The sequence below is a fragment of the Hyaena hyaena genome, unplaced genomic scaffold (assembly GCF_003009895.1).
Source record: "Hyaena hyaena isolate Hyena2069 unplaced genomic scaffold, ASM300989v1 scaffold_2, whole genome shotgun sequence".
In the NCBI taxonomy this organism is placed as follows: Eukaryota; Metazoa; Chordata; class Mammalia; order Carnivora; family Hyaenidae; genus Hyaena; species Hyaena hyaena.
In genome coordinates, this window is record NW_024080634.1 from 5,640,633 (window position 1) to 5,664,948 (window position 24,316).

At 50.6% G+C, this 24,316-nt stretch overlaps 1 protein-coding gene and 1 long non-coding RNA gene across 4 annotated transcripts; one reads left to right on the forward strand and one right to left on the reverse strand.

Moving 5' to 3' along the window:
* The first annotated feature begins 1,166 nt into the window (after positions 1-1,166).
* On the forward strand, positions 1,167-22,355 carry CHAF1B (chromatin assembly factor 1 subunit B). 2 transcript variants are annotated; one of them, XM_039229159.1, is made up of 14 exons: positions 1,167-1,223; positions 1,951-2,142; positions 2,578-2,710; positions 5,074-5,191; positions 6,116-6,219; positions 8,528-8,624; positions 10,723-10,807; positions 12,029-12,122; positions 15,844-15,913; positions 16,008-16,099; positions 17,879-18,041; positions 19,163-19,525; positions 20,899-20,993; positions 21,570-22,355. In XM_039229159.1, the coding sequence occupies exons 2-14, from the start codon at positions 2,017-2,019 to the stop codon at positions 21,659-21,661; spliced, it is 1,632 nt and encodes a 543-aa protein (XP_039085090.1). In that variant the 5' UTR covers positions 1,167-1,223; positions 1,951-2,016; the 3' UTR covers positions 21,662-22,355. The 2 variants fall into 2 exon arrangements, with proteins under 2 accessions (XP_039085090.1, XP_039085082.1); XM_039229151.1 differs by having other exon boundaries at positions 1,171-1,223; positions 1,974-2,142.
* LOC120229875 lies at positions 19,185-21,921 on the reverse strand. Of its 2 annotated transcripts, none has more exons than XR_005527867.1 (3): positions 21,863-21,921; positions 20,362-20,513; positions 19,185-19,248 (listed from the first exon to the last, which is right to left on the reverse strand). It is a non-coding gene; the product is annotated as an uncharacterized LOC120229875 (long non-coding RNA). The 2 variants fall into 2 exon arrangements; XR_005527866.1 differs by lacking the exon at positions 21,863-21,921 and adding an exon at positions 21,541-21,596.
* Positions 22,356-24,316: the final 1,961 nt, after the last annotated feature.

Here is a 24,316-nt window from a genome sequence, read left to right on the forward strand (position 1 = left end):
AAGTACATACTAGCCATTCCCAGTTCAAGCTCTCTGAATCCTAGCAGTGATTTAAGAGACAAGATCTAAAACTCCGTATCCGGATTACATTATCCTAGCTTCCTCTAGAAATCAGGATTAAGGAGCCTCCAGTCATTCCTGTCAACATGAGACATCATGACAATTTCTATACCTTTCATAAAATTGGCTAAAAGCATCAACCAGCAGAGGGAGAGAGGCAAATCTATTATCGTTTTAAATGCCCTCTTCAAACTTCCTTTGAGCCCTTAAATCCAAAATAACCGCGACCTCAGAACTGTAAGAGCACATTGTTCCTTACAACACCACTTTTCACTTCATCTTTTTAAAATAACTATTTGTGTACATGACTACCGGAGGCCAGAAGACAGTCTGCTTGAAACTCCAGAGATGGAGACAGGGCCTGATGCAGATTACAGCTCTCAAATATTCGCTGTGAAAGAATATCAGTGACAGGGGCGCCTGGGTGGCTCAGTCGGTTAAGTGTCCGACTTCGGCTCAGGTCATGATCTCACGGTTCGGGGGTTCGAGCCCCGCGTCAGGCTCTGTGCTGACAGCTCAGAGCCTGGAGCCTGTTTCAGATTCTGTGTCTCCCTCTCTCTCCGACCCTCCCCTGCTCACACTGTCTCTCTCTCTCTCTCTCAGAAATAAATAAAAGATTTAAAAAAAAAAGAATATCAGTGACAGACGGGGTGGCCTAGGGCGGTTCTCAGAGTTATAGCCTGCCCACCAATCCTACAGGGCCGCTCTTTTCCTTTAACCGGACTGTCAACTCCCTGAGAGTCTGAGTCAGTTTCGCTCTCCACCGCTTATCCAGCTCCGGCACAGGGTCGAGTCTAGCAGATGCTCAGTAAATGTTTGCTAAAAGATTAATCAAAAAGGGAAGAAATGATTGCATGAATGAATCGATGAACTCACCTATTCTTCCACCGATGCGTCGGTCGGACAGGTAATTACTGACCTAGCAGCGGCCCAACGGGATTCCAAGGACTCCGCAGCTCTGGACTAATCGCGGGAGCCAGTGCAGGGGCGGGGCGCCACGTAACCCCGCCCATATGAAGGCGGGGATCCCCATACTCCCGCCTACAAAGAGGCGGGTCGTACGTGGAATCCCGCCCACTCGGAGGCGGGGCCTGCGGCGCGCGGGAAGAAGCGCAAGCGGCGGCGGGAGCTGGCGGTGCCGCCGACTGACCGCGTCACTGCAGGTACCGCTTCCCCAGCGCCGGCTCCGGCTCCGGCGTCCCCAGAGTCTCCCCGCGGGGCCGAGCGAGAGCGAGAGGGTCTCGCTGAGGGCTGGCCGGGGGGTCCCGGCATAGTTCTGGACCTCGTGCGTTCGCGCGCGCGGCCGGTCCCCGCCCCGGCTGCGTGCGGCCTCCTCCGCGCCAGGCCCGCTTTCGGCTTTCCGGCCGGGCGCCGGGTCCCGTGCGGCCTGGGAACGGGGGGATGTCTCCTCTGGTCCCTTGGCCTCGGTTCCCTCCCCCGGGCGACCCTCCCCTCCTGGCAGCCCCAGCCGCCCGGGAGGTGGGCGTCCTTCGCGGCCCCCTCTCCGAGCTAACCCCTCCCCCAGGCAGCCTCTGGCGGGCGGCCGCTAGCCCTGGACAGCCCCCTCCCCCGCGCGACCCGGCCCCTGACTCTCCCGGGGCGCCCCCCACCCCGCACTAAGCCGGGGCGGTCGCGCTGCAGGGTCGGCCCCTCGATTTCCTCTGCCCGGGTGTTCCATTTTGCTCTTTCCGGACCTAACAGTAGAATAAACAGCCGCGGCTCAGCAAAGCGTGTTAGGTGAACCTGCAAGGTGTTACACGAGAGGTCGACGCTAACATCCCTTCCCAGTGCGGCGCGCATTTTTAATGGTTAGCAGGGTTCCTGGCTCATAATAAGCGCTCCGTACACCTTTCCTGCTATAATATTCAGTTCATTACCGACGATTTTCAGCCTTCCTCTGTCTTTGGGAAAAGAACGTGTCGGACGAATTGTGTCGTCCCATCAAGACCCGAGAGGATGAAAGTCATTACCTGCGAAATAGCCTGGCACAACAAGGAGCCGGTGTACAGCCTGGACTTCCAGCATGGCACCGCCGGGAGGATCCACAGACTGGCGTCCGCCGGTGTAGACACGGCCGTTAGGGTAGGTGGGGCCGACGGAGAGAGAAAGGCGCGGAGAAGCACTACTGAGGCTGCATTTTCCATTCTTTTCTTTAAAACGAATGTCAACAACCTCAGACCAATCCGTCGTCTAGTCCAGAGGGATAAATCCTCAGGGCCTTGAATGAACCACGAAAGCAAAAGAGAGCTTTGTTCCTTGAGTAACGTTTCCCAGATTGATAAACTGGAGGCTCATTATTTTAAGAATCCTGAGCCGTTTCCCGTTGGGGAACACTTTGCAGGAGAAAGAGGAAGGAGGGAGGGCAGCAAGCCGGTTTATGTTTCAGAGAGAAGTTCCATGTTACGTTTCAAGAGAAAAACGATTTTCTTCCTGAAGCTCAGCACAGTTTTGTTTTAGTAAGCACAGATTGGGAATTGCTCACTGTGTTTCCCTAAGTGAATGTTTTGGTATCAACAGATCTGGAAGGTGGAGAAAGGACCCGATGGAAAGGCCATTGTTGAATTTTTGTCCAATCTTGCTCGCCATACCAAAGCTGTCAATGTTGTGCGTTTTTCTCCAAATGGGGAAATTTTAGCATCAGGAGGAGACGGTGAGTACTAGTATGATCCTTCAAATTCCTTAGAAACCAAATACCTGTGTGTCTCATGTTAAATAGTGAGATATGACCTAGGTATGATTTAAAACAATTTTCAATGTTTATGTATTTATTTTAAAATGCTTTTAATGTTTATTTTTTATTTTTGAGAGAGGCAGAGTGTCGGTGGGGGAGGGGCAGAGAGAGGGAGACACAGAATCCGAAGCAGGCTCCAGGCTGTCAGCACAGAGCCCAACATGGGACTTGAACTCACAAACCATGAGATCACGACCTGAGCCGAAATAGGCACTTAACCGACTGAGCCACCCAGGCGCCCCTTTAATGTTTGTTTTTGAGAAAGAGAGAGAGTCTGAACAGAGGAGGGGCAGAGAGAGGGAGACACAGGATCCGAAGCAGGCTCTAGGCATAGAGCTGTCAGCACAGAGCCCGACACAGGTCTCAAACTCACAAACGGTGAGATCATGACCTGAGCTGAAGTCAGACACTTAACCGACTGAGCCACCGTGCCCCCCCCCCCCCCCCCCCCCCCCCCCCCCCCCCCCCCCCNCCCCCCCCCCCCCCCCCCCCCCCCCCCCCCCCCCGGTGCTCCTCTGTACTTTTTTATTTTAGGCGTCATTTGACCTCTCAATGTGTCATTTAGATAGTTTAGTAAAATAGCGTTCTGGAGAGCATGGGGGTATGGTGGACAGCAAGCTTGACCCCAAAAGCGCTGTTTGAAAGTGGCCCCTCCCCAACTTTAACCCCCATCCGCTGCCTGGTGGAGGCAAGTAGAAAAGTGCTCACCATGTTGTCAGAGTCCCAGCAAAATTGGCCTGGCTTTGATTGCTGCTTTAGTATCTAAGTGACCACAGCCTTTCCCGCATCTCTTCGAGATTAATTAATTCACTTGGGGAGTATTGTCTGAATGGCCCTCTAAATCATGTTTGCTTGCTGGCAGTAGATTGACTCCTGTTTTCTGCTTGTGCTTACATGGCATAAAGATTGCCTTGAACTTGTAGATTTTTGACACGTTGCCATCTTAAACAATATTAAGGGTTAAACCCATAAAACTGGAACTTTTTCCTAAGCGATTTACTAAATCTTTTTTTCCTTGGGGTTTACTAAAAAGTAAATCATTTTACTATGCTTTGACACCAGAACAGTCTAGAAGTTAGTACAAAATAAAACAGAAGTCACAGACTTTGCAGGAGGAGGAAAGTCACCTGGTTAAGGTCAGTGTCACGTTCAGGGTGTGTGTGCACAGAGGGAAGGGTGGGATGTGGGGAACGTCACTGGGGGAGGCAGGCTGTCTTCTGAGAGGTTGCACAGGGCAGCACTCGTAGGGCAAAGTCCTTTCGCCTCGGAGGCTCAGAAACCTGCTGTTAACAGTGGAGAGTGTCCACCTGTCAGTGTCAAGGTTCGTCTCCTCTCCACCAAGCTCCCAGGATTCCAGTTCACTCGCAGTGAGGACACATGTGCCCACACAGCTGGCCCACTCACTGTCCTCCCGGCATTCAGAGGGAGGCCGAGTGCTGCTCAGACTTGGGTGCTGAGTTTGGGGTCAGAGCACAGGAGCTTAGAGCACTCAGACAATTGACCTCAGGCCGAGGTATTTGCTGCATCTGTAAGAGTAGCTAATGTGTCCATGGCTTACCGTGTGCAGGGCGTCATGTTGTCAGTGCTTTATGCATATGAACTCATTTAATCCTCGAGACAGCCCTGTGAGGTGGGTATGCTGTTACCCCCATTATACAGGTGAAGTGACTGAGTCAGTGCTAAGTCCTGCTGAAGGTTACACAGGAACCATTTGCCAGTCCTTGCTGGTGGCTCTTTGCGGCTCTTTTTTTCCTGTTCAGCCCTTCATGGCCTATGCCTTAGGATTTGTGAAGGTAGTCAGTCACTTTGCAGTGGTGTTTTGTTGGCCTGGGGACCCTTCTGTTTAATTTGGCTTTATATAACGTTGATCTGGTAGGAGTTTGATTTTAGATTTTTTTTTTTGAGGTTTATTTTATTTGAGAGATAGGGACAATGTGCACGAGCAGGGAAGGGTCAGAGAGTAAGGGAGAGAGAGAATCCCAAGTTGGCTCTGTACTGTCCCCGCAGAGCTTACCGTGCAGCTTGAACTCACGAACTGTGAGACCGTGACCTGAGCTGAAACCAAGAGTCGGACACTTAACCAATTGAGCCACCCAGGCACCCCTGATTCTGGAGTTTTGGATCATAAGGCAAACCTGTTTTTCCTGTCGAAATTCTTAGAAGTCCATCATTGTGACCATTCTGTGTATTGGACAACACGAACAGGGCCTCATACCCTCAGAGCTGAGAAATGAAGGGGCGTGCACAAAGCGTGGCTTATCCTTACCCGAATCGCTCCACAGATGCCGTCATTCTGTTGTGGAAGGTGAATGATAATAAGGAGCCGGAACAGGTTGCTTTTCAGGATGAGGACGAAGCCCAGCTGAACAAGGAGAACTGGACTGTTGTAAAAACCCTGAGGTAACTTGGAGACGGACCATGGGAGCGCCTCATCTAATTGCTCTAAATGCATTAACCTCACATGCATTTTATTATTATTTCTTAAAAAAAAATGTTCTTTTGAGTAAGCTCTATGCCCAACATGGGGCTTGAACTCACAGCCCTGAGATAAAGAGCCCTACGCTTTACTGACTGAGCCAAGCCAGGCGCCTGCATTCCGACTTATATCTTACTTAAACCTTTCCCTTATTCAAGACAGAGATAAGAGAATCATTTTAAAAGCTAGAAACATGATTAAAATGGATTTTATTTCTGCTGTAAATTTTTCTTTAGCCAGAGTGAATCAATTACAAAGATACAAATACCTTTGAAGGTGGTACATGATAGCTGCAGCTAATAGTTCCAGTGGAAACTTCTAAAATCCTATTTAAAAAAAGTGTTTTTTAATGTTTTATTTATTTTTGAGAGAGAGATAGAGACAGCATGAGCAGGGGAGGGTCAGAGAGAGAAGGAGACACAGAATCTGAAGACAAGCTCCAGGCTCTGAGCTAGCTGTCAGCACAGAGCCTGATGTGGAGCTCGAACCCCTGAACCATGAGATCATGACCTGAGCTGAAGTCAGACGCTCAACTGACTGAGCCACTCAGGCGCCACTCTAAAATCCTATTTTTTAAAGTTTATTTTGAGAGAAAGAGTGGGAGTGGGGGAGGGGCAGAGAGAGAGAGAATCCCAAGCAGGTTCCGGGCCGCCAGTGCAGAGCCCAAATGGGGCTTGAACCCACCAAACCATGAGACCATGACCTGAGCTGAAATCAAGACTCAGACACTTAACCAACTTGAGCAACTCAGGCGCCCCTCTCCCCCGCAAAATCCTTTTCTTGTGTATGGCCTCTGAGTTTGCTTATAAATTTTTGATATTTTTTTCTTTTTCCTCTTTGGATCGTAGGGGCCACTTGGAAGATGTATACGATATTTGCTGGGCAACTGACGGGAATCTAATGGCTTCTGCCTCCGTGGATAACACAGCCATCATCTGGGATGTCAGTAAAGGTAACCAATACGTTTCTGTTATTGTCATGGGAAAGGACTTTCCAAGTGTCTGAAAAGCTAACCTGCCTGATCTTTAATGGCATAAGAGGCTTTTTTAAAAAAATGTGAACTAAAACAGGTATGTAGCTGAGCGGGTTAGGGATTAGCCCCTGTGTCATGATCCAGTTCAGGGCTGTCACAGGTATGAGGCTCATCCATGGTGTCCTGAGTTACTTGGGCCAAAGCAAGGTCCATCCCACATACGTGGGGGTGCAGACGTGTTGGCGCAGGGCTAATCCCCGCCTTTGCGGAACGTAGGATCTCAGGAGGCTTATTAGCACGTCTGTCACCATGATGGGGCACTGAGTGCTCAGTGCTGGGAGAGGTCCGCGCCGGTGTCCGTTTGCAGAGGTGGAGGACGGCGGAGGACCCCTCGCTGCTCTCACAGGCCTGCTCTCTGGTTGGGGCGACAGCAGACATGTGAGAAGTTATAAAAACAGCCGTGAAATGCCGAAAGCCACAGTGGCTAACGCCTGCCCTTTCTGCCCCCTGCTCACCATGACTCAGCCTTGACGTTTTCTCTCCAGCCCCCCGCCGAGCTCCTGTCCAGGGACCCTGGGAAGGAGTCAGGGCGGAGCGGGCACCCCGCCACGCTGCCTGCACATCCGGTTTGTCCACTCTGTGACAGTCTTGCTCTCTTTAGGTCCCTGCCATCCAGCCAGACCCCCTCTGACTCACCTCACCTCTATCACATTCTCATGAGTCCCTGACTTGGGCACAGTGGAGGGCTGGTGTCCCCATCGTCTTCTCTTCCCCACCTCTGGCCATTGCCCTGGATAATTTCAGTGTGTGCGTTGACAGTCCACCCAGCAGCCCCCTGAGGCCAGTAGTAGTGACCTTGAACGTTGCCGGGTCACATCCCACATGATCATGGCTGCCTTCTGGCAGGCCGTCAGTAGCGATGGTGCCGGGAAGGGGCCGCAGAGTGTAAGGCCCACCGGGGAAGGCTGCTCTGACACTTGCCTGCGGCAGGGAAGAGGCTGCAGCCTGTGGGAGCAGCCAGGGCAGGGGCACTGCGGGGAGCTGCTCGTGTGGCAGGACCCGTCCCGCAGAGGAAACCCCGCTCACACACCGACCTAACGAGACAGCAGTTGTGGGTTAAAAAGCCTCTTGTAGGGGCCCTTGGGTGGCTCAGTCGGTTGAGTGTCTGACTCTTGATTTCAGCTCAGGTCATGATCTCATGGTTCGTGGGATTGAGCCCTGAGTCGGGCTCTGTGCTGACAGTGCGGAGCCTGCTTGGGACTTTTTCTCCCTCTCTCTTTGCCCCTCCCCTGCTCATGCTCTCTCTCTTTAAAAATAAGTAAACTTTAGAAAGAAAAAAGCTTCTCTTGTAAAACTCAGGGTCGTTTGAGGAGATGCTGTCACCCGGCCACAGGCCGCCTTAATCTCACAGGACCCCAAAAACACTGGCAAGAAGGTGAGTGGGAAGGAAAGTTAGCCTGAAGCACACTCCCCGCATTTCACGTGGAGGGCGGGTCCCAAGGTCATGGGAGGGGAGTGGAAGGTAAGCCAGCAGGTGTAGACCCCTGTGCAGAGAAGAGGGATTTGGTGGTTTTTGTTTTAAGGATGGCCAGGGCTCCATAACTCCCTCTGCTCTTTATCCAGGTAATCTTTGTGTGCTCCTGGTTTTCTCTCTTTCCACACGGTCCCTTTTCCATCCCTGCTGGCTTAGCCCAGCCCTTGCCTCCCGCCTGGCCTGCTGTCCCCTCCTAACTAGTGGTACTTCCTGTGTCCTCTGTGACCCTCAATCTCCTCTTCATGATGCAGGTCACTTCCCAGGCGAATGTTCCTCTCGGCTGCACCTCAAATTCCCCAAACCTTTTCCTTATACATGAGGGTCGCTGTCACATACCTCCTGTGCTTGTCGTCTTGCCTTTTGAGCCTTGGACCTCACCCTGTAGAGTTCTCAGTGACCCATTGCTCCATGCGCCGAGGGTTGGATTACAAAAAACCTCCTTCATGAGCCCCCTTATCCTGCCCAACTGGGAGAGCTGAACTCGGCTCATCCCATCACTGACCCTCACTGCGCCTGGTTAGCTGCTCCCGTCTACACCGTGCTCAGCAGGCTTGCCTGTTGATGGTGTGTCCCTCCCCTGAAGCGGCGGGCTCCTGGGGAGTGCGGGCCGAGTGAAGTCCTTGTACCCCCCAGAGCCTGACGCGGTGCCTGCTGACTGACGGGAGGGTGTAAAGGGCACACTTATTAAACTTTACTTCACTCCGCTCTTGCTCGAGTTGGCTTTGGTAAAGCTGTCATGTGCTTTATTCGCAGGACAGAAGATCTCCATCTTTAATGAACATAAAAGTTATGTCCAAGGAGTAACCTGGGACCCCTTGGGTCAGTATGTTGCCACCCTGAGCTGTGACAGGTACGTCAGGATTTGGCCAGTTGTCTTCTCGGCTGGCTTGAAATTTCCTGCAGGGGGGTTTTCGGCACCACGTAACCAGGCATGAGTGTGGGCTCGCTTTGCTTCTCTTGCTCTTGGTCTCATATCAAGCATTCGGTTTTACTCTTTCTCTCCCACCATAACGTGACAGTGGAAACTAATTAGGGCAAGTGCCTACATGTAGTACTTAGTAAATTTTCATTGAATGGGTTAATGAATGTAGAGGGAGCTTTGAATTACATTTGGATTTCAGGGGCAACATTTGTTTATTCTTTTTCTTTTTTTTGAGAGAGAGAGAGAGAGGGCACAAGTGAGCGAGAGGCAGAGAAGGAGAGAGAAGCGAGGTCACCTGAAACAGGGCTCGTTCACGGGCAACATTAAAAAAAGGTCTTTTATAAATACGACTTCTGCAAGAAGGAGTTCCTAGTGGCTGGGTTCGAATTTCCCCTTCCCTTCCTTCTCTCTTTAAAAAGAAATTTTTTTTAACATTTATTTTTGAGGGAGAGCATGAACAGGGGAGGGGCAGAGAGAGAGGGAGGCACAGAATCCGAAGCAGGCTCCAGGCTCTGAGCTGTTGGCACAAAGCCTGATGCAGGGCTGGAACTCACGAACTGCGACATCATGACCTGAGTCGAAGTTGGATGCTTAACTGACTGAGCCACCCAGGTGCCCTTCTTTTTTTTTTTTTTTTAAGTTTATTTGTTTTGAGAGAGAGAAAGGCAGATAAAGAGGGAGAGAGAGAATCTCAAGCAGGTTCTGCTCTAATGTGAGGCTCAAACTCACAACCGTGAGATCACAACCTGAGCCAAAATCAAGAGTTAAGACGCTTAACTGACTGAGCTGCCCAGGCGTCCCTGGGTATTTCATTCTTTTTTTAAGATTTTATTTATATGTAGTCTCTATACCCACTGCAGGGCTTACACTCACAACCCTGAGATCAAGAGTTTCCTCCACCAACTGAGCCACCCAGGCACCCTTATTTCATTTTTTGATTGTAGTTTACTACTGCAGTCATTTTATTTATTTATTTATTTATTTATTTTTATTTCTAGGAGAGAGAGAGACAGACAGCATGAGCAGGGGAGGGTCAGAGAGAGAGGGAGACACAGACTCTGAAATAGGCTCCAGGCTCTGAGCTGGCAGTCAGCATAGAGCCTGACGCGGGGCTCGAGCCCACGAACCGGGAGATCATGACCTAAGCGAAAGTCGGACGCTTAACCAACTAAGCCACCCAGGCACCCTTACTGCAGTCATTTTAATGACTCCATTTAAATTGATGTATAAATAGAATATCTTTTCTAAAGGGGGTTGTCACTGTGTCTCTTAGTGTCATGCATTTAATTGTGTTCTTGGAACAAAAAACCAAAAATCAGAGGTGGTAGGTATATTAGTCCTCAGTCAAGATCATCCTTTTGAGTATTTCTCTAACTTCTTTTAATCATAACATGTTTGATTTCAGACGGCCCAGCAGTGTGGAAGAATTAGTGTTTATGAATCGAAGCATCTCCTCTTATATTCCATGTGCATTTATTTTCTGAGCTGTATGTTTTATTTGGGCCGTTGGGAGTGAGATGATCTGATCGGCTAGTGGGAATAACATGAATTAGCAACACGTAAATCTATCTGCTGGTGTTTTCCTGACTCTTGCCGTCGGGAGTGAGATGATCTGATCAGCTAGTGGGAATAATATGAATTAGCAACACGTAAATTTATCTGCTGGTGTTTTCCTGACTCTTGAAATCCCTGAGGGTGAGCCCATTCAACACAAGAAGAATGTCACTGGCAGTCATGCAAACTGCCACTGGGCAAAGTGTCAAGGCCTGAAAAGGCCAGGCCTGCCAAACATCTTAGTTGACAAGTTGAAGCGTTCAGTAAAAAATGAAGTTCTGACCCGTTTCCTCACTTTATTAGTGACCTCCTTTGAGAGGTTTGCTTCTGTCATAACGAGTTAAGTGACAGTCATTATAAATGGTCTTGGAGGCTGACATGGTTTAATCAGCCTGCAGTTTCGATGCCGGGTTGTTTCTGTGTGGAACACTTCGTTCACTGGGAGAGATCGGTCAGACTGTTCTTTCTCTAGGACCCTCAGGGTATACAGCACCCAGAAGAAACGCGTGGCTTTTAACGTCTCAAAGATGCTGTCTGGAATCGGGGCCGAAGGAGAGGTAGGAAATGCCTGCCCGGTGTGTTGGCAGTGCTGTGGGAAGTCCTGAGCCTCTCCGGGGCGTACGGCTCAACCCCTGGTCTCAGGCACCTGACACTTGAACTGCCGTGCGCTTCCTTGGCTCCAGCCAAGGCTCCCTTAGTGTATTGGGCTGGTCGGCATGGAAATGGGGACATCTGTGGGCTGGGGACAGCTGCCAATGGTGGGCAGAGGGGTCCCGAACCCCAGCCCCCTGTGGAGTCGCCTGGAAACATTAAAAGATGTGTGTGCCTGCCCCCTAGTCCTCAGCTGTGGTTCCCTTGGCTTGAGGTAGGCAGGGCCTCTGGGATTCTGAGGTGTAGGGAGGGCCGAGAGCTTCTGACCAGGGCGGGGGCGGGGGGGGGGACGCTCTGCCGCAGGAAGGCGGTGGCGGGCAGAGTACGCCCTCCTGGCAGGTGTAGAGGGAATGGGAGAATGGTGCCGGCAGATGGTGGGGACCCAGCCAACGGTCCTAGAGGAATCAAGACCATGGAGGCAGGCAGTTAGACACAAGGGAGCAGGTTGGTCACTGGAACCAAAAAGGGATGTGGCGCAAACCCAGGCCTTGAGCAGCTGGCCGGGGCCGAGCAGGCCATGAACCGGCAACGTGGGGAGCTCACGGAACAGTGAGGAGGGTAGTGCCGGCTCTTTGGGACCTTGAGACTTAAATGCTTAATGTTGATCCAGTGGCAGTTGAGTGGGAGCAAAAACCGTTCCGCTCAGGTGTTCAAGAAAGGTTTGAAAAGATGGGATTAGCAGTTTAAGAGTGGACTAGTTTCTCCCTAAGAGGTGTTCGTTAAGTTGGAAGTTCTAAGTGGACACGCGCAGGTGACGAAGGGCCCCCACGCATTGTCCTGCTTCTCTCCCCTGGTCTCATTCTCCAGACACGTCGCTGTTGACAGTGCGTGGTGCTCTCACAGGCTTTTCAAAGATGACTGTGGCACCCCAAACATATACGCATAGACCCATACGCACATATGGCTTTCCGTAACGCAGAGGGGCGGTTAGTGTTGGTGAGAGAGCACTCTTGCGGTCTTGAGTGGCTGTTTGACTTGTAATAGATTTCCCCTGTTATGTGAGAGAGAAATGACACTATGTATAGAGAAAAAAAAAAGGAACTGGTAGGCCTTTATCGTGAATGTAAAGATTTGGATTTAAAAAAAAAAAAAAGATGTGGATTAATGTTTAAACTTGTGTGCCCCAGGCCAGAAGTTACCGGATGTTTCACGACGACAGCATGAAGTCATTCTTCCGTAGACTTAGTTTTACCCCTGATGGATCTTTGCTCCTCACACCAGGTGGGTTTGACAAGCTTTTGATTTGAAGGCGTGACGGCAGCGGTGCTGGAGTCTCTGCCCCGGATTCTGCGATGCCGCTTTTCAGCTCAGTGAATCCTGATTAAAATAGCACGCCCCTGCCACCCAGCTTGTTGAGACCTTGAAACCTCCAGGGCGAGCTTCAAAAAGCGTGGTCCCTGGGTTCCACTCGCAGAGATTGTGGTTTGATTGGTCCGGGTGGGGGGTGGGGGGGGTGGGGTGTAGGTTTTGGAATTGAAACAATTTCCAGGTGTTTCTGGTGTGCAGAGAGGTTGGGGGTCCACTAGACTAGCGTGACGGATACATTTTTCTTAAATTTAACTTAAAATTTGAATGTCTTTTCACTAGGCGTGTATATAGAGATTGTAGTGCTAAAGCTAACATAGGTTTATTTTTATTCTCAGTGAAACAGTCTCTGGTGACAGGGACAAGTTTGGTTGGAATAACTCGTGAGTAGGACCAATCAGCAGGGACGAGACAGGTTCATGGTCTACAGGAAGGCAGGAGGTTAAGCCCAGCAGCATCAGCTGCGGCACTCATTGCCGGGGTGATCTCAGAAGAATGTCTCCTGCCCTCCATGGCTTGGGTTCCATCTTTGGTATGAAGGTGATGACCTAACCCAAGGCTGGGCCAAACAGGAGGGCAAAGGTCAGGTTGGCCACGAAGTATTCCGGCCAGGCTAGGCAGAGGAGGCCCGAGAGGGTGTGAATAGTACAGGCATACGTGTTGATGCAGTGGGCTTGCTTCAAAGCATCATGGGCTGTGCGTTAGGATGTTGGAGTTCATGTGGGAGTGACATTGACCTGGGGAGGGGGTATCTCAGGATCAAGAACAGGTAGTTGCTACATATATTAAAGGCTGCTGACTAAACTCCGTGACAAATCTTTGCCAAATGGCTGCTCTAAAAATACTGTGTTAAATTCAGGTGTCAGGGGGGTGTCTGCTATCACCATTTTTATTCTTTGTGGTGTTAATAGATGCAGGAAGAGGAGAAGGTGAAATTATAAAGATTGGTAAAGAAGGAAACTTTGTGATAAGATTATGTTTCTAGAAAACCCAACAGAGTTTAACATATTAGAATAAATTAATAAGGTGGCTGGGTACTGTGAAATTCATAAAAATCTTCTATATTGGGGGCACCTGGGTGGCTCAGTCGGTTAAGCATCCAACTTCGGCTCAAGTCATGATCTCACGGTTCATGGGTTCGAGCCCTGCATCAGGCTCTATGCTGACAGCTGTGTCTCCCTCTCTCTCTGACCCTCCCCTGCTTGCACTGTCTCTCTCTCTCTCAAAAATAAAAAAAATAAAAAAAACATAAAAAAAAATCTTCTATATTGGGACATGTACTTAGAAATATAAAAAGGAAAATCATCCCATTCATAATAATGCAAAGCCCTCAAAACATGGGGGAGAAAAGTTAATAAAGGCCGGAAGCTTTTATGAAGGCTAGAAGGTCTTACTGAAGATTGTAAGACAGGTTCTGAACAAATAGAGATCTCAACTTCTAAAAATTGACATATGAATTGATTTGCTATTAGAGGCTTTTTTAAAATTTTAATTTAATTTTTTTTAATTGACAGCATCTCAGCTTTGTTAGGAGAATAAATGCTGAGGAATACTTACAATTTAAGTATATTTTTGAGAATGGGAGTGGAAGAGGGGCAGAGAGAGAGGGAGAGAGAGAATCCCAAGCGGACTCCACCATGTCAGCATGGAGCCTGATGTGGGGCTGGAACTCATGAGCTGTGAGATCATGACCTGAGACAAAATCAAGAGTTGGATGCTTAACTGACTGAACCGCCCAGTTCAGATTTAAAAGTGTGAAATAATAGGAATAATACCTGAGGAGGCGCTTGCCTAAACATCAGCAGATACTATGGTGCTACTATTCTTGAATCAATATAGTTGATGGTACAGGAATAAACAGATTAGTGAATCAGAACAGAAAATCCAGAAATATGTGACCTGGGTGATATTTCAGTGGGAAGAATTACTGAGTGAATGGTGCTAGCATGTCCAGCAGTCTGGAAGAAAATTGTTGGACTCTTGACTTACATATGGAAATAAATTCCAGGTGAAGTCAGTACTTAAATCTAAAAGGCGAAAATGTAGGGGGACATCCTAGGAACAGGGCAGACAGACAGGAAACCCGGACGCTCTAGAATGATGGGCCTGTTTGACTGTGTTTGATGGGGAACTTTTGTACAGTGGAGACCCAGTAAGCGAAGTTAGTCGACAAGTAACAGAACTAGAAAACACCATTTACAGTACAGGAAAGAGAGAGCTCACATAGGTCATGTTCAGTAGCTCTTCCAAATTGATGAGAAAAAAGAAAAACCCGGAAGAAAAAAGATAAGTGAAAGAAACAAGGCAGTTTGTAGAGGAGCAGATTGAGGTGTTCAGCACCCACAGGAAAAGGTTTGGACTCTCAGTGATAGAGAAATACTAAGTAAAGTGACGTACGATTGGGGGTCTCTTTATTCTCTTCAATCTGGAAAAAAGTGAAAATACGCCTTGCTCGTGGGCATGCAGAATGTGGGTATTGCTGCAGGAATGTGAATTGTTACACCCGGTTTAAAAAACGGTCTGGAGACCGTTAAATGCGTGTACCGTTCAGCCCATCTCCCCTCCTTCCCCCATCTTAGACTCACTCTTTAAGAAATGAAAACCTAATACATAAAAGTACATAAAAGTATATCTTCAACAATGTTTATAGCAAGTATGGTTTCTAGTTGTGAAAAAACAAGACCGATGAACAAGACGGGTAGACGACTTACAGTGTTTCTGTACCAGTGAACATTGGGCAGCTAGTGAAGATGTATTATCCAAGTTAGCTTTCATGGGTGGTTGACTGAGCAGAGCACCATAAGCAAAGGTATAAACAAGAGCCTGTTTTTGTGAAATAGACAAAAACCCCACCCTGTGAATATATACGTGGTTGAGTAGGAACTGGTTGGGTTGGTTGTGTGAACATGGAGGAAAGACAGATGCCACACTGGTTTGTTCAGATGGGTTATGTGGGGATGGAAGGGTGGGCTGGGTGGAGAGGGGAGAAAGACTACTTGCCCACCTCTCCCACCCCCAGTGGAGATGAAACGGTCACATGTGAGATGACACACGTGTGTGTATCAAAGCAAGAGGTTGCCATAGGGTTGACAGTCATTCTGTGGCCAGGTCCGGCCTGGTTGTAAGGTCATCTGGGGTGAGTGTGGAAGAGCTCAAACGTGGGCTCTCCCCAGAGCAAGGTCAGCTGTTGCAGGGCTGGGGGTGTAGCAGAGGCCTGGGTCTCCTCGCAGCCTCCTGGCCGCACCAGGCGGGTGGGAAAGGCTGGTCGTGGGCCCTGGCTGGCAGCCAAGCTCAAATCCAGGGGACAGAGTGGGGTGACCTAGTGAGAGTGCTTCTCCAGCAGGAAGTGGCTGGCCTCCCGGATGGAGGTGTGCTCGGTTCTTCCTGCCCAGGCCTGAAGCCACCTCGGGCAGGTGAGCCGCTCAGGGGAGGTGACAGGTGGCTAGTAGCGCTGGAGGAAGAGCCGCGCCCAGCCTGGGACTGTGTGTATTTGTCCTCAGTCACAAAAACACGGTCCAGGACACCCGGCTCTGGGGAGAAATGTGTTACAAGCAAGGGTTGGATGCCCCTGAGTGTATCTTTTTCCAACTAATAAAACCTCATCTCTCTCTCTCTCCCTCTCCCCCTACTTCCCCAGCTGGATGTGTGGAGTCTGGCGAAAATGTAACAAATACTACTTATGTTTTCTCCAGGAAGAATCTTAAAAGGTATGCATTTGAAGAAACAGTTGAAATATTTACTCTTTTTGTTTTTGGGGAGTAACAGTGCCCTTTTCTAAAAACGTCATGACCCATCTTTCAGGCCTGTTGCTCACCTTCCCTGTCCTGGCAAAGCGACGCTCGCGGTTCGCTGCTGTCCTGTCTACTTTGAGTTGAGGCCGGTGGTGGAAACAGGTACGTTGGAGCCACAGTGGTTGTGTTGGGTCTTCTCTGAGGCAGGCCGCCAGGCCGCGGGGGTCGGGATGTGGGGGTTCTCTCCCGCGGGGAACGGCCGTGTGGGGTTGGTGCGGATGAGTTACCGTGAAGAGCGGAAGCAAAGCCCGAGATTATCAAAATGTCCGTCGTTTGTCTCGTCTAGAATACGCTTTCTTCGCTTAACCTTCAAAGGAATGAAAGTAATTTTTTTTTATCTGAAGCAGATTAAATGTCATTCAGTATCCCATTTCCTATGCAGTAAAATTAGTTTTTTTAGTTTTTTTTTTTTCCTCAAGGTTTTTCTCTTTATCAGGGGTTTTAAGTAGTCGGATTCTGATGGGCCTTGGTATAGTTTTCTCAGGTTTCTTGTGCTTGGGGTTTGTTGAGCTCTTAGATTTATGGGTTTCTAGTTTTCATCAACTTTGGGGAATTTTAGCCATTATAGCTTCAAATATTTCCTCTGTTATACCCCTTCCTCCCCACAAGGGCCTCCACCTACATGCACGTTAGGCCATTTGAGGTTCGCCCTGGGCTTCCTGATGATCTGTCTGCTTGCTTTTTCCCTCTCAGTACTTCCGTGTTCTGTATCCCACATCTCTACTTAACATACTCCATCCTTCCTCTTCTTCAACATGTAGGATAGTTTTTGTCATAACCTTTAATGTCTTTGTGTACAAAGGATTTGTTTTGATGTTTTTCCCCTTCATTGTGGGTCCTGTGTTCTTTGCATGCCTAGTGATTTTTCATTAGATGCCAGACATTGTGAATTTTACCTCTTTGGATGCTGGATATACTTTTATAAATATTCTTGAGTTTTGTCCTGGGAGGCAGTGAAGTTCCCCGGAAACACTGTGCTGCTTATTGTCGCTAGGCGGGACCATGGCCGCATGTGGTCCAGGGCTAGTTTCCCCACCGCCGACGCAGAGCCATCTGAGTCCTTGGTGCCCCGGAACTAGGCTTCCCGCTGTGGCTGGCGGAACACGCCCTTCTGGCCTTGCGCGAGCTTTGGGAATGACTCTTTCCTGTAGTTCTTGCTCTGGCCTCGGGTGGTTTCCTCACTTGCACGTGCTGATCAGGGCTCAGCTGGAGACCCGAGAGGGCCTGTGCATCTGTGCCTGTGAACCTGGCTGCCTGGGCCTTCCTGCCCCATCCTCTCCCTCTCCCGGGCCTGGCAGCTCCAGGCAGGAAGCTGGGGGTAGGATTTCCTCATTCACTTCCCATCCCTCAGGGGTCACTGTCCTTCACTGCCTGATGGTCGAAAGTCTCAGAAAACAGTATTTTGTATGTTTTGCCTGATACTTCAATTGCTTCCATGGGGGGGGGGGAGTACATCAGGCCCCTTATCCCCCAAGGCTGGAGGCAGCTGTTCTAAGCTTCTTAGTCCTTTTATGTGAATGAATATAATTAACCGAGAGCTTCAAAACATCACCTTAATAAAATGTTTCTAGGTTACCCTTATTTTTCATATCAGAAAGGACTTGTTTTATTCACAGGTTTTTGTTTGTTTCTTGGGTTTTTTCCTACTTCTTGGACCTCGGGTGCCCCCAATTTTTGGATCAGGACACAGTATCCTCATCAGGTCATGTGTGGCTGTCCTTTACTCACATATAAACTAAAGGACTGATTTTTTTTTTGTAAAGCACATAACAAACTAGCCTTCAGTAAAATGACGTCATTTGTGTCCCCTGAGAGAGGGCTTCTGGGAATGTTTCCTATGGCTTCTGCTTTCTGCCATGCATCCCGCTTTCACCTGAGCAGACAGAGCATCACAGGAGCTGGGCACGGAGCTGGTGCAGCTGCCCTACCGCCTGGTGTTCGCCGTGGCTTCTGAAGACTCGGTGCTTTTGTACGACACTCAGCAGCCATTCCCTTTCGGTTATGTATCTAACATACACTACCACACCCTGAGTGACGTCTCCTGGTGAGTGGCCGGCAGTGAGGGAGGATGGGCGGGGACTACAGTGAGCGGCAGCCCTGGAGTAGACCCTGGGGACAGGGAGCATTGCACCACTACAGGTGGCTTTATTTTGGCCAGTGTTTACCAATTATTTAAAAAAAATAGTTAAAATAAAGTTTATTTAAAATCATTTTTGTCTGGGGCGCCTGGGTGGCTCAGTTAGTTAAGCATCTAACTTTGGTTCAGGTCATAATCTCACAGTCCATGAGCTTGAACCCCACATTGGGTTCTGTGCTGATGGTTCGGAGCCTGGAGCCTGCTTCAGATTCTGTGTCTCCCTCTCTCTCTGCCCCTCCCCCGTTCACGCTGTTTCTCCTTCCCTCAAAAATAAATATAAAAGAAGCTTTTTTTAGCTACTTTTTTCTAAGTTTATTTTGAGAGAGGCAGAGCGAGCACGTGTGCATACCTGTGCAAATCTAGGGAGAGAATCCCAAGCAGGCTCCAGCAGAGCCCTGATGCAGGCGGGGCTCGAACTCATGAACCTCGAGATCATGACCTGAGCTGAAGTCAGTCAGATGCTTAACCAACTGAGCCATCCTGGTGCCTCTTTCCAGTTCTTTTTAAAGGAAAGGCTTTCTAATTTGCTGTAATACTGCTTCCTGTTGTAATAGAAACACCTGAATGTTGCCATTCAGTTGCCCCAGGGGTTCCTCTAATTCTCAAACTGAGGGGGGGACCCTTTGGGCTCCCTGCTTGTTGGGACTTGCAGGAGGCCCGCACCCACGAGCTCCTGCCGCCCAGAGCTGCACCTGGGAGTCACTTTGTGCTCCTCCTCCTGCTGGTGGCCCTTAGCGCCCCTGGGTCCCTGATTCACGCCCGGCTCCGCCTGCTCCCCCGACCGTCTCTTTCTTGCTCTTTATAGCCTTTTTTCTCCTTATCTTGGGGCGAATGTGAGGACAGTCCCGAACTACTGCGGGGCCTGCGGAATGCGATGGGGCTGGGAAGCAAAGGGCGGGAGTGAGGAGCCCACACAGAGCCTGTGGTTTTGCTCGAACTGCCATTTTGTCACCAGTGACGAGAGCCTGAAGAGGGGCCTGTAGACTTCGGTTCTGTTTCTAACCTTTCCTCCTGTTTGGGGAACGAAGGTCCAGCGACGGGGCCTTCCTGGCCATTTCCTCCACGGATGGCTACTGTTCGTTTGTGACGTTTGAGAAGGATGAACTTGGAATACCTTTGAAAGAGAAGCCCGTCTTAAGCATGAGAACTCCTGATACAGCAAAGAAGACGAAGAGTCAGTCATACCAGGGGTCTTCGCCAGGCCCCCGGCTGGTGGAGGGGACCCCCAGCAGCCCCTGCACACCCCCGCCTCAGGCCAGACCGCCTCCAGCCCCGACGGCGCCTGCGGAGGAGAAGGCGGCCCTGCAGCCCAGCATGCAGAATCCCAAAGCGCCCCCGTCCCGGAGGGTCACTCTGAACACACTGCAGGCCTGGAGCAAGACGACGCCCCGGTAAGAAGCCTCCCCGGAAGAGGAAGTCGTCGCTGCGGGTTACAGACGGGGAGCCGCCAGCCTTTAGTGGGGGAAGTGCCAGGAGCACTTCACGCTGCTGCCCGAGACCTTTTCAACCGTGACCTCTGCTGGGTCCCCACCTCCGCCTCCCAGGCAGGCCCCAGCCCCCGGTGCACGGCCCATAGACACTCGGCTACAGGCTGCCCTATGGGGCCGTCCCACCAGCCCCGCCTCGCCTTGCGTCCCCTAATCTCTAGCCCACCCCTGGAGGTCAGGGTCCCCAGCCATTCTGCCCTAGGAGGCCTCTGTGCCCTTACCTTCCTCCAGGAGCCCCAGCCACCTGTGTTCCTGGTGACACTGGAGTCCCCCCCCGGTTGTCCCTCAGCCCTTCCTCACATTCAGCTACACATCACATTCAGCTACAGGGGTTTGGTTAGGCTTCTGTTTTCCTGTTCGGTTATCAGCCCCTTAAGGCAGGAAGCGTGTTCTCCTGCCCAGAGCGGTCACGGGCACTGGGCAGCAGGCAGGAAAACCAGAGGAACGTCTTGAGGTGGTTTTTACTGCTCCCGTGGACTGGCTCATGGCAAGCAGCGTCTGGTCTGATAGTGTCTCCGTCCCTGCTCACGTCACTCTGGCTGGCGAGCCTGCCTCAGTTTCCTGCCGCTGCTGCAGACAGAGCCCTGTGCTGTGCACGGCAGCGGGTGTCCAGGGTCTTCCCTCGCCTTGACCCTGTAGGAGTCCTGGGGAGGGAGCGGAGGACAAGCACCATGTGTCTCTGGCTTTCTGGGCCCTGCCCAGGACTTCAGTGGCCTGGCTGTAACCTGGATTGCACGTACCGTTTGGCTCTTCTCCAGTCTCTGAGTTCTGCACATGAGTGGCCTTTTTCTATTTGTTGGTGGGGGAAGGGTGTGGGAAGGTGTTCTTTCAAATACTTTTGGCATGAAAGTTTTTCCCCCTCTTCATTTCTTGGAATCTTGTGCTGGTATAACTTAAAAAAGAAAAAATAGTTGTCAAAAATTAAGTTTGGATTTTAAACAGGAACTATGTTTTGGAGCTTTCTGTAGTAGAAACCATGTCTGATAGCCTTGTGTGTGCAGGGAGATGTGCAGCATCCCATTGGAGGTAAACAAAACACAGGTTTTGAAACTTTTAGGTGGTTAGTTAAGGTTTGACTATTTTAAACTTGATGACTGAACTTACTCACGAACATAGTCCCTAAGTAGCCACCTCGGCATTTAATGTCTACGTGGTATGATTAGTTGAAAAATTTTAATGTTTCCTTTGGGTAGTTTTGTAATTTGGCATCATCACAAATGATTTTTAGGACACTAATGAGCCACGTACCCCTTTCCTACTTTTTTTTTTTGACTAAGGAGGATAAACTTAATGCCTTTAAAGACAGAGACTCCACCGAATTCTGTACCAACCAGTATAATCTCCACCCCTTCTGCAGAAGAAATTCAATCAGGTGAGTGATACTGTTGCTGGGTTAATAGAATTAAAGATACTCTGTCTTTCTCTTTTGTTCTTTTGGAAACTGACCACTAATTTTAAGTCCGTTCTGCGAAAGCAGGGATGCCTCTTACCAGAGCCATCTTTCAGACTCACCGGCTGCCTGTTCATTGTCAGCAGGGAGAGCACCTTTCTGTGCAGGTGCTCATGGTAGCTGAGTAGGTGACGGGTTCAGGAGGTGCTGGGTAGGGTCAGGGTTCTCCACCTGGGCACTGGTGACAGTCTGGGCCAGATAATTTTTTTTTGTGGGGGCTGTCCTGCAATTGTGGGGTGTTTAGTAGTACCTCTGGATGCTGGTACCCATTCCCTATCACCCCCCCAACTTGTGCCCATCCTCCAGCGTCCCCAGCCATTGCCCAGGTGAAATCGCCCCCAGTTGAAAACCACTGGGTCCTTTCCCATATGTTCAGATAGGACCTTGGGCGGCAGCTCAGTATCCTGTCTGGGCACAACACTTATTTTGTGAATCATCAGCTCTTCGTTTTAAAGAAATGTTTACTTACTTGCCAACCTGTGCCTGTTTGTGTTCTAGGGATGCCCGGGGACCCTCAGGACAGTCCTCCGGAGCCCAAGCGGCCTCGGCTTGGTGAACACAAAGGAAGTTCCCAAGGTCTGGACCCTTGAGGAGACCGGTCTGCTGCTCGAAGGCTGCCAGGTCCGGGGGTCCCGTGCGCAGAGAGGGCGGCTAGGCCGGGGACGCTGGACACCAATGGCCTTAGGCGGAGCCTGACGGACACTCGTGAATTGTTTACTGTAACAGAAGATACTCACGCACAGTCTTTCTCCAGCACTGTGTTTGCACTTGTAGTCAAGGTCCATGCTTACCGCAGAGCGGTGAACATGGTCATAGACCGGATCGTCCTTTTGAGGAGTTTCTGAAGCTGGGGCAGTTTGGCATCGTCTCGTGTGGAGCGGGGGATTTCCGCCTACGGGGAAAGTGCAGACACTTTGCGAGTAGACCCCTTCCCAGAGCTGCAGTGAGAGAGGAGAAAGTTATTTGAGAAGGTTTATTCGTTGATGTTACCTTCCGAATAGTTGATTTTTAGGAGTTAGTTTCCTTTCTGATTTTAAAGGTAATAAAAATGCTCCTGCTGGAAAGTTAGCGAGAATAAAGTAGGAAAAACGGCCCGAGATGGGGCTCAGCTACCCTCTTCCTGCTGGAAAGAACCGTGTTACTGTGGGCATATTTATTTCCTTTTTGGGTTTTTTGTTGTTTTTTTAAGGGAGAGAGTGGAGATTTCACTTTAGATAGAGTTTGGTCTCCAACAGGTTAACTTCTTAGATCGATGTTTGAGAGTAAAAGAGCTTTTCCTGAGCACTTTCTGCCTCTGCCTTTGCTCTCCCCATCCCTGAGGTGAGGGTGTGTTCTCTCCTGCCGGGAGGGAACCGGGAGCGTGGGTGGCCCGCGCACAGGGCTGCTGGCCGTTCAAGGCACTGTCCCCTTGGCTCGGTGGACACCGTGAGTTGCCCGAGTGAGGCCTCCCCACCCCTGCAGGGGATGGAGCCCCAGTCTGGTCTGACGAAAGGGCAGAGGATTGGATGGATGTGCCCTTTTGAACTCAGGTCAGCAGCAACCAAGGGAAGAGTTGCAAAGAGGATCAATTTGTTGCTTAGTCCATAACCTAGTGACCCAGAAAAAGAGTCGGCCACCCTTCTACACAGGAAGCCGGCACAGAGGGAGGAGTCACAGTGGGTTGAACCGGAAGGCGAATGTGTGCACAGCGATGATGACACAGGTGCGGGTCACGTTCAGTATGAAGATATGTTAAGGTGTCAGATGGTATCTGTTTTGACCAGGAACTCTCAACTTTCACTGCACACTGAGATCACCCAAAGAGGTGACAAGAATACTGTCCCCTAGGTGCCTGCTCCAGGGGGAGTGGCCTAATGGGGCTGGGGGCGTGGTCAGGGTTCTTTAAAAGCTCGGAGCAACTTTTTTTAACGTTTATTTTTGAGAGAGACAGCGGGGGAGGGGAAGAGAGATAAGGAGACAGAATCCGAAGCAGGCTGCAGGCTCCAGGCTGTCAGCACAGAGCCAGACACGGGTACCTGAACTCACAAACCATTAGATCACGACCTGAGCCAGAGTTGGACGCTTAGCCCACTGAGCCACCCAGACGCCCCAGAATTCCAGGTAATTCTGCTGCCCAGCCGTGGTTGGGAAATCCTAATAAGAGGAGAGCTTTCCCTGAATATGATCTCTCCTGGTTATTTAAGTACATTTCCCCTGAAAGCTTTTCCTGGCTTACTCTGTCCTCGCTGAGGGCAGCCCTAGTACGGAAGCTCTGCTCTCAGTTTGAAAAGGTAACGTGTGTGAAGTGCCATCGGGTCTTCACAGAAAAAAGAGGATTTTAAATTTTCTGAGGCTGGGCGGGCGGGTGGCCTCAGTCCGTTAGGGGTCCGCCTCGCTGTCGGCTCGAGTCATGATCTCACGGTTGTGAGATGGATGTGTCCAGCTCTGCACTGATGGCGTGGAGCCTGCTTGGGATTCTCTCTCCCTGCCACCCTTGCTCTCCCAAACTTAAGGTTTTTTTCCCCCCTGAGGCTGGAGTGAGGGATATTTCGTCGTCATCGATCCCCGTGCAAAGAGGTGTGATGATGGGCCCTGGGTTCTCCGCCTGCTTTCCTGGCCTCACTCCGTATTTGTCTACACGTCTGTGTCTTGTACAGCGACAAGGGGCGGGGGGGAGGGAGGGCAGGCTCACCTTTAGCCGGAGGATGTGTTTAGAGGCAGGACTAGTCTGTCAGCTGTCACCGAATAGGAGGTACAGAAGCATCAGCCAAAGCCCAAGCCATGTTACGGCCTCGTGTCCTGATCTAAACCGCTGCTCCCCCCGGGGAGTTTCCCGGGAAGCCTTCCGCTGACGGAGCCCGGCCTGAGGGTGGGCGGTAAGGACTGACTCCCCACCGGGACCTGCTGTGTGCGCCCCAGCGCTGCCGGCCCTCTCTCTGGTGCCTCCTCGTCTCCCACCACGGTGGGTGACCAGGCCTGAGCCCTGGTGCCGGCGCCGCGTCAAGCAGGGAGCCCCCCGGGCAAGGGCGCTTCGGCAGCGAGCGTGGGCCGCTTCCGCCCTTTCTCGTTTCTGCCCCTGCGGCCACTTGGGCTGTCCTGGTGGGAGCACTCACACCTGCACGTCAGTGGTGCCGTTGACCCCTGTTAGCAAAACCGTTGTCGGCGTCCATTTCAACAAGTAGCTCCAAGTCCTGGGCTCTGGAAACCAGGTAGGGAGGGATGGAGGCTGGGGGACGAGAGGCCCAGCCCTGCCCACCCGCATGCCC

Excerpts from the sequence above, each read along its gene's own strand:
- CHAF1B (XM_039229159.1), top strand. The coding sequence starts at position 2,017 with ATGAAAGTCATTACCTGCGAAATAGCCTGGCACAACAAGGAGCCGGTG. Across the intron at positions 6,220-8,527 it reads CATCTGGGATGTCAGTAAAG|GACAGAAGATCTCCATCTTT; the intron begins GTAACCAATACG and ends CTTTATTCGCAG. Across the intron at positions 8,625-10,722 it reads GCCACCCTGAGCTGTGACAG|GACCCTCAGGGTATACAGCA; the intron begins GTACGTCAGGAT and ends TTCTTTCTCTAG.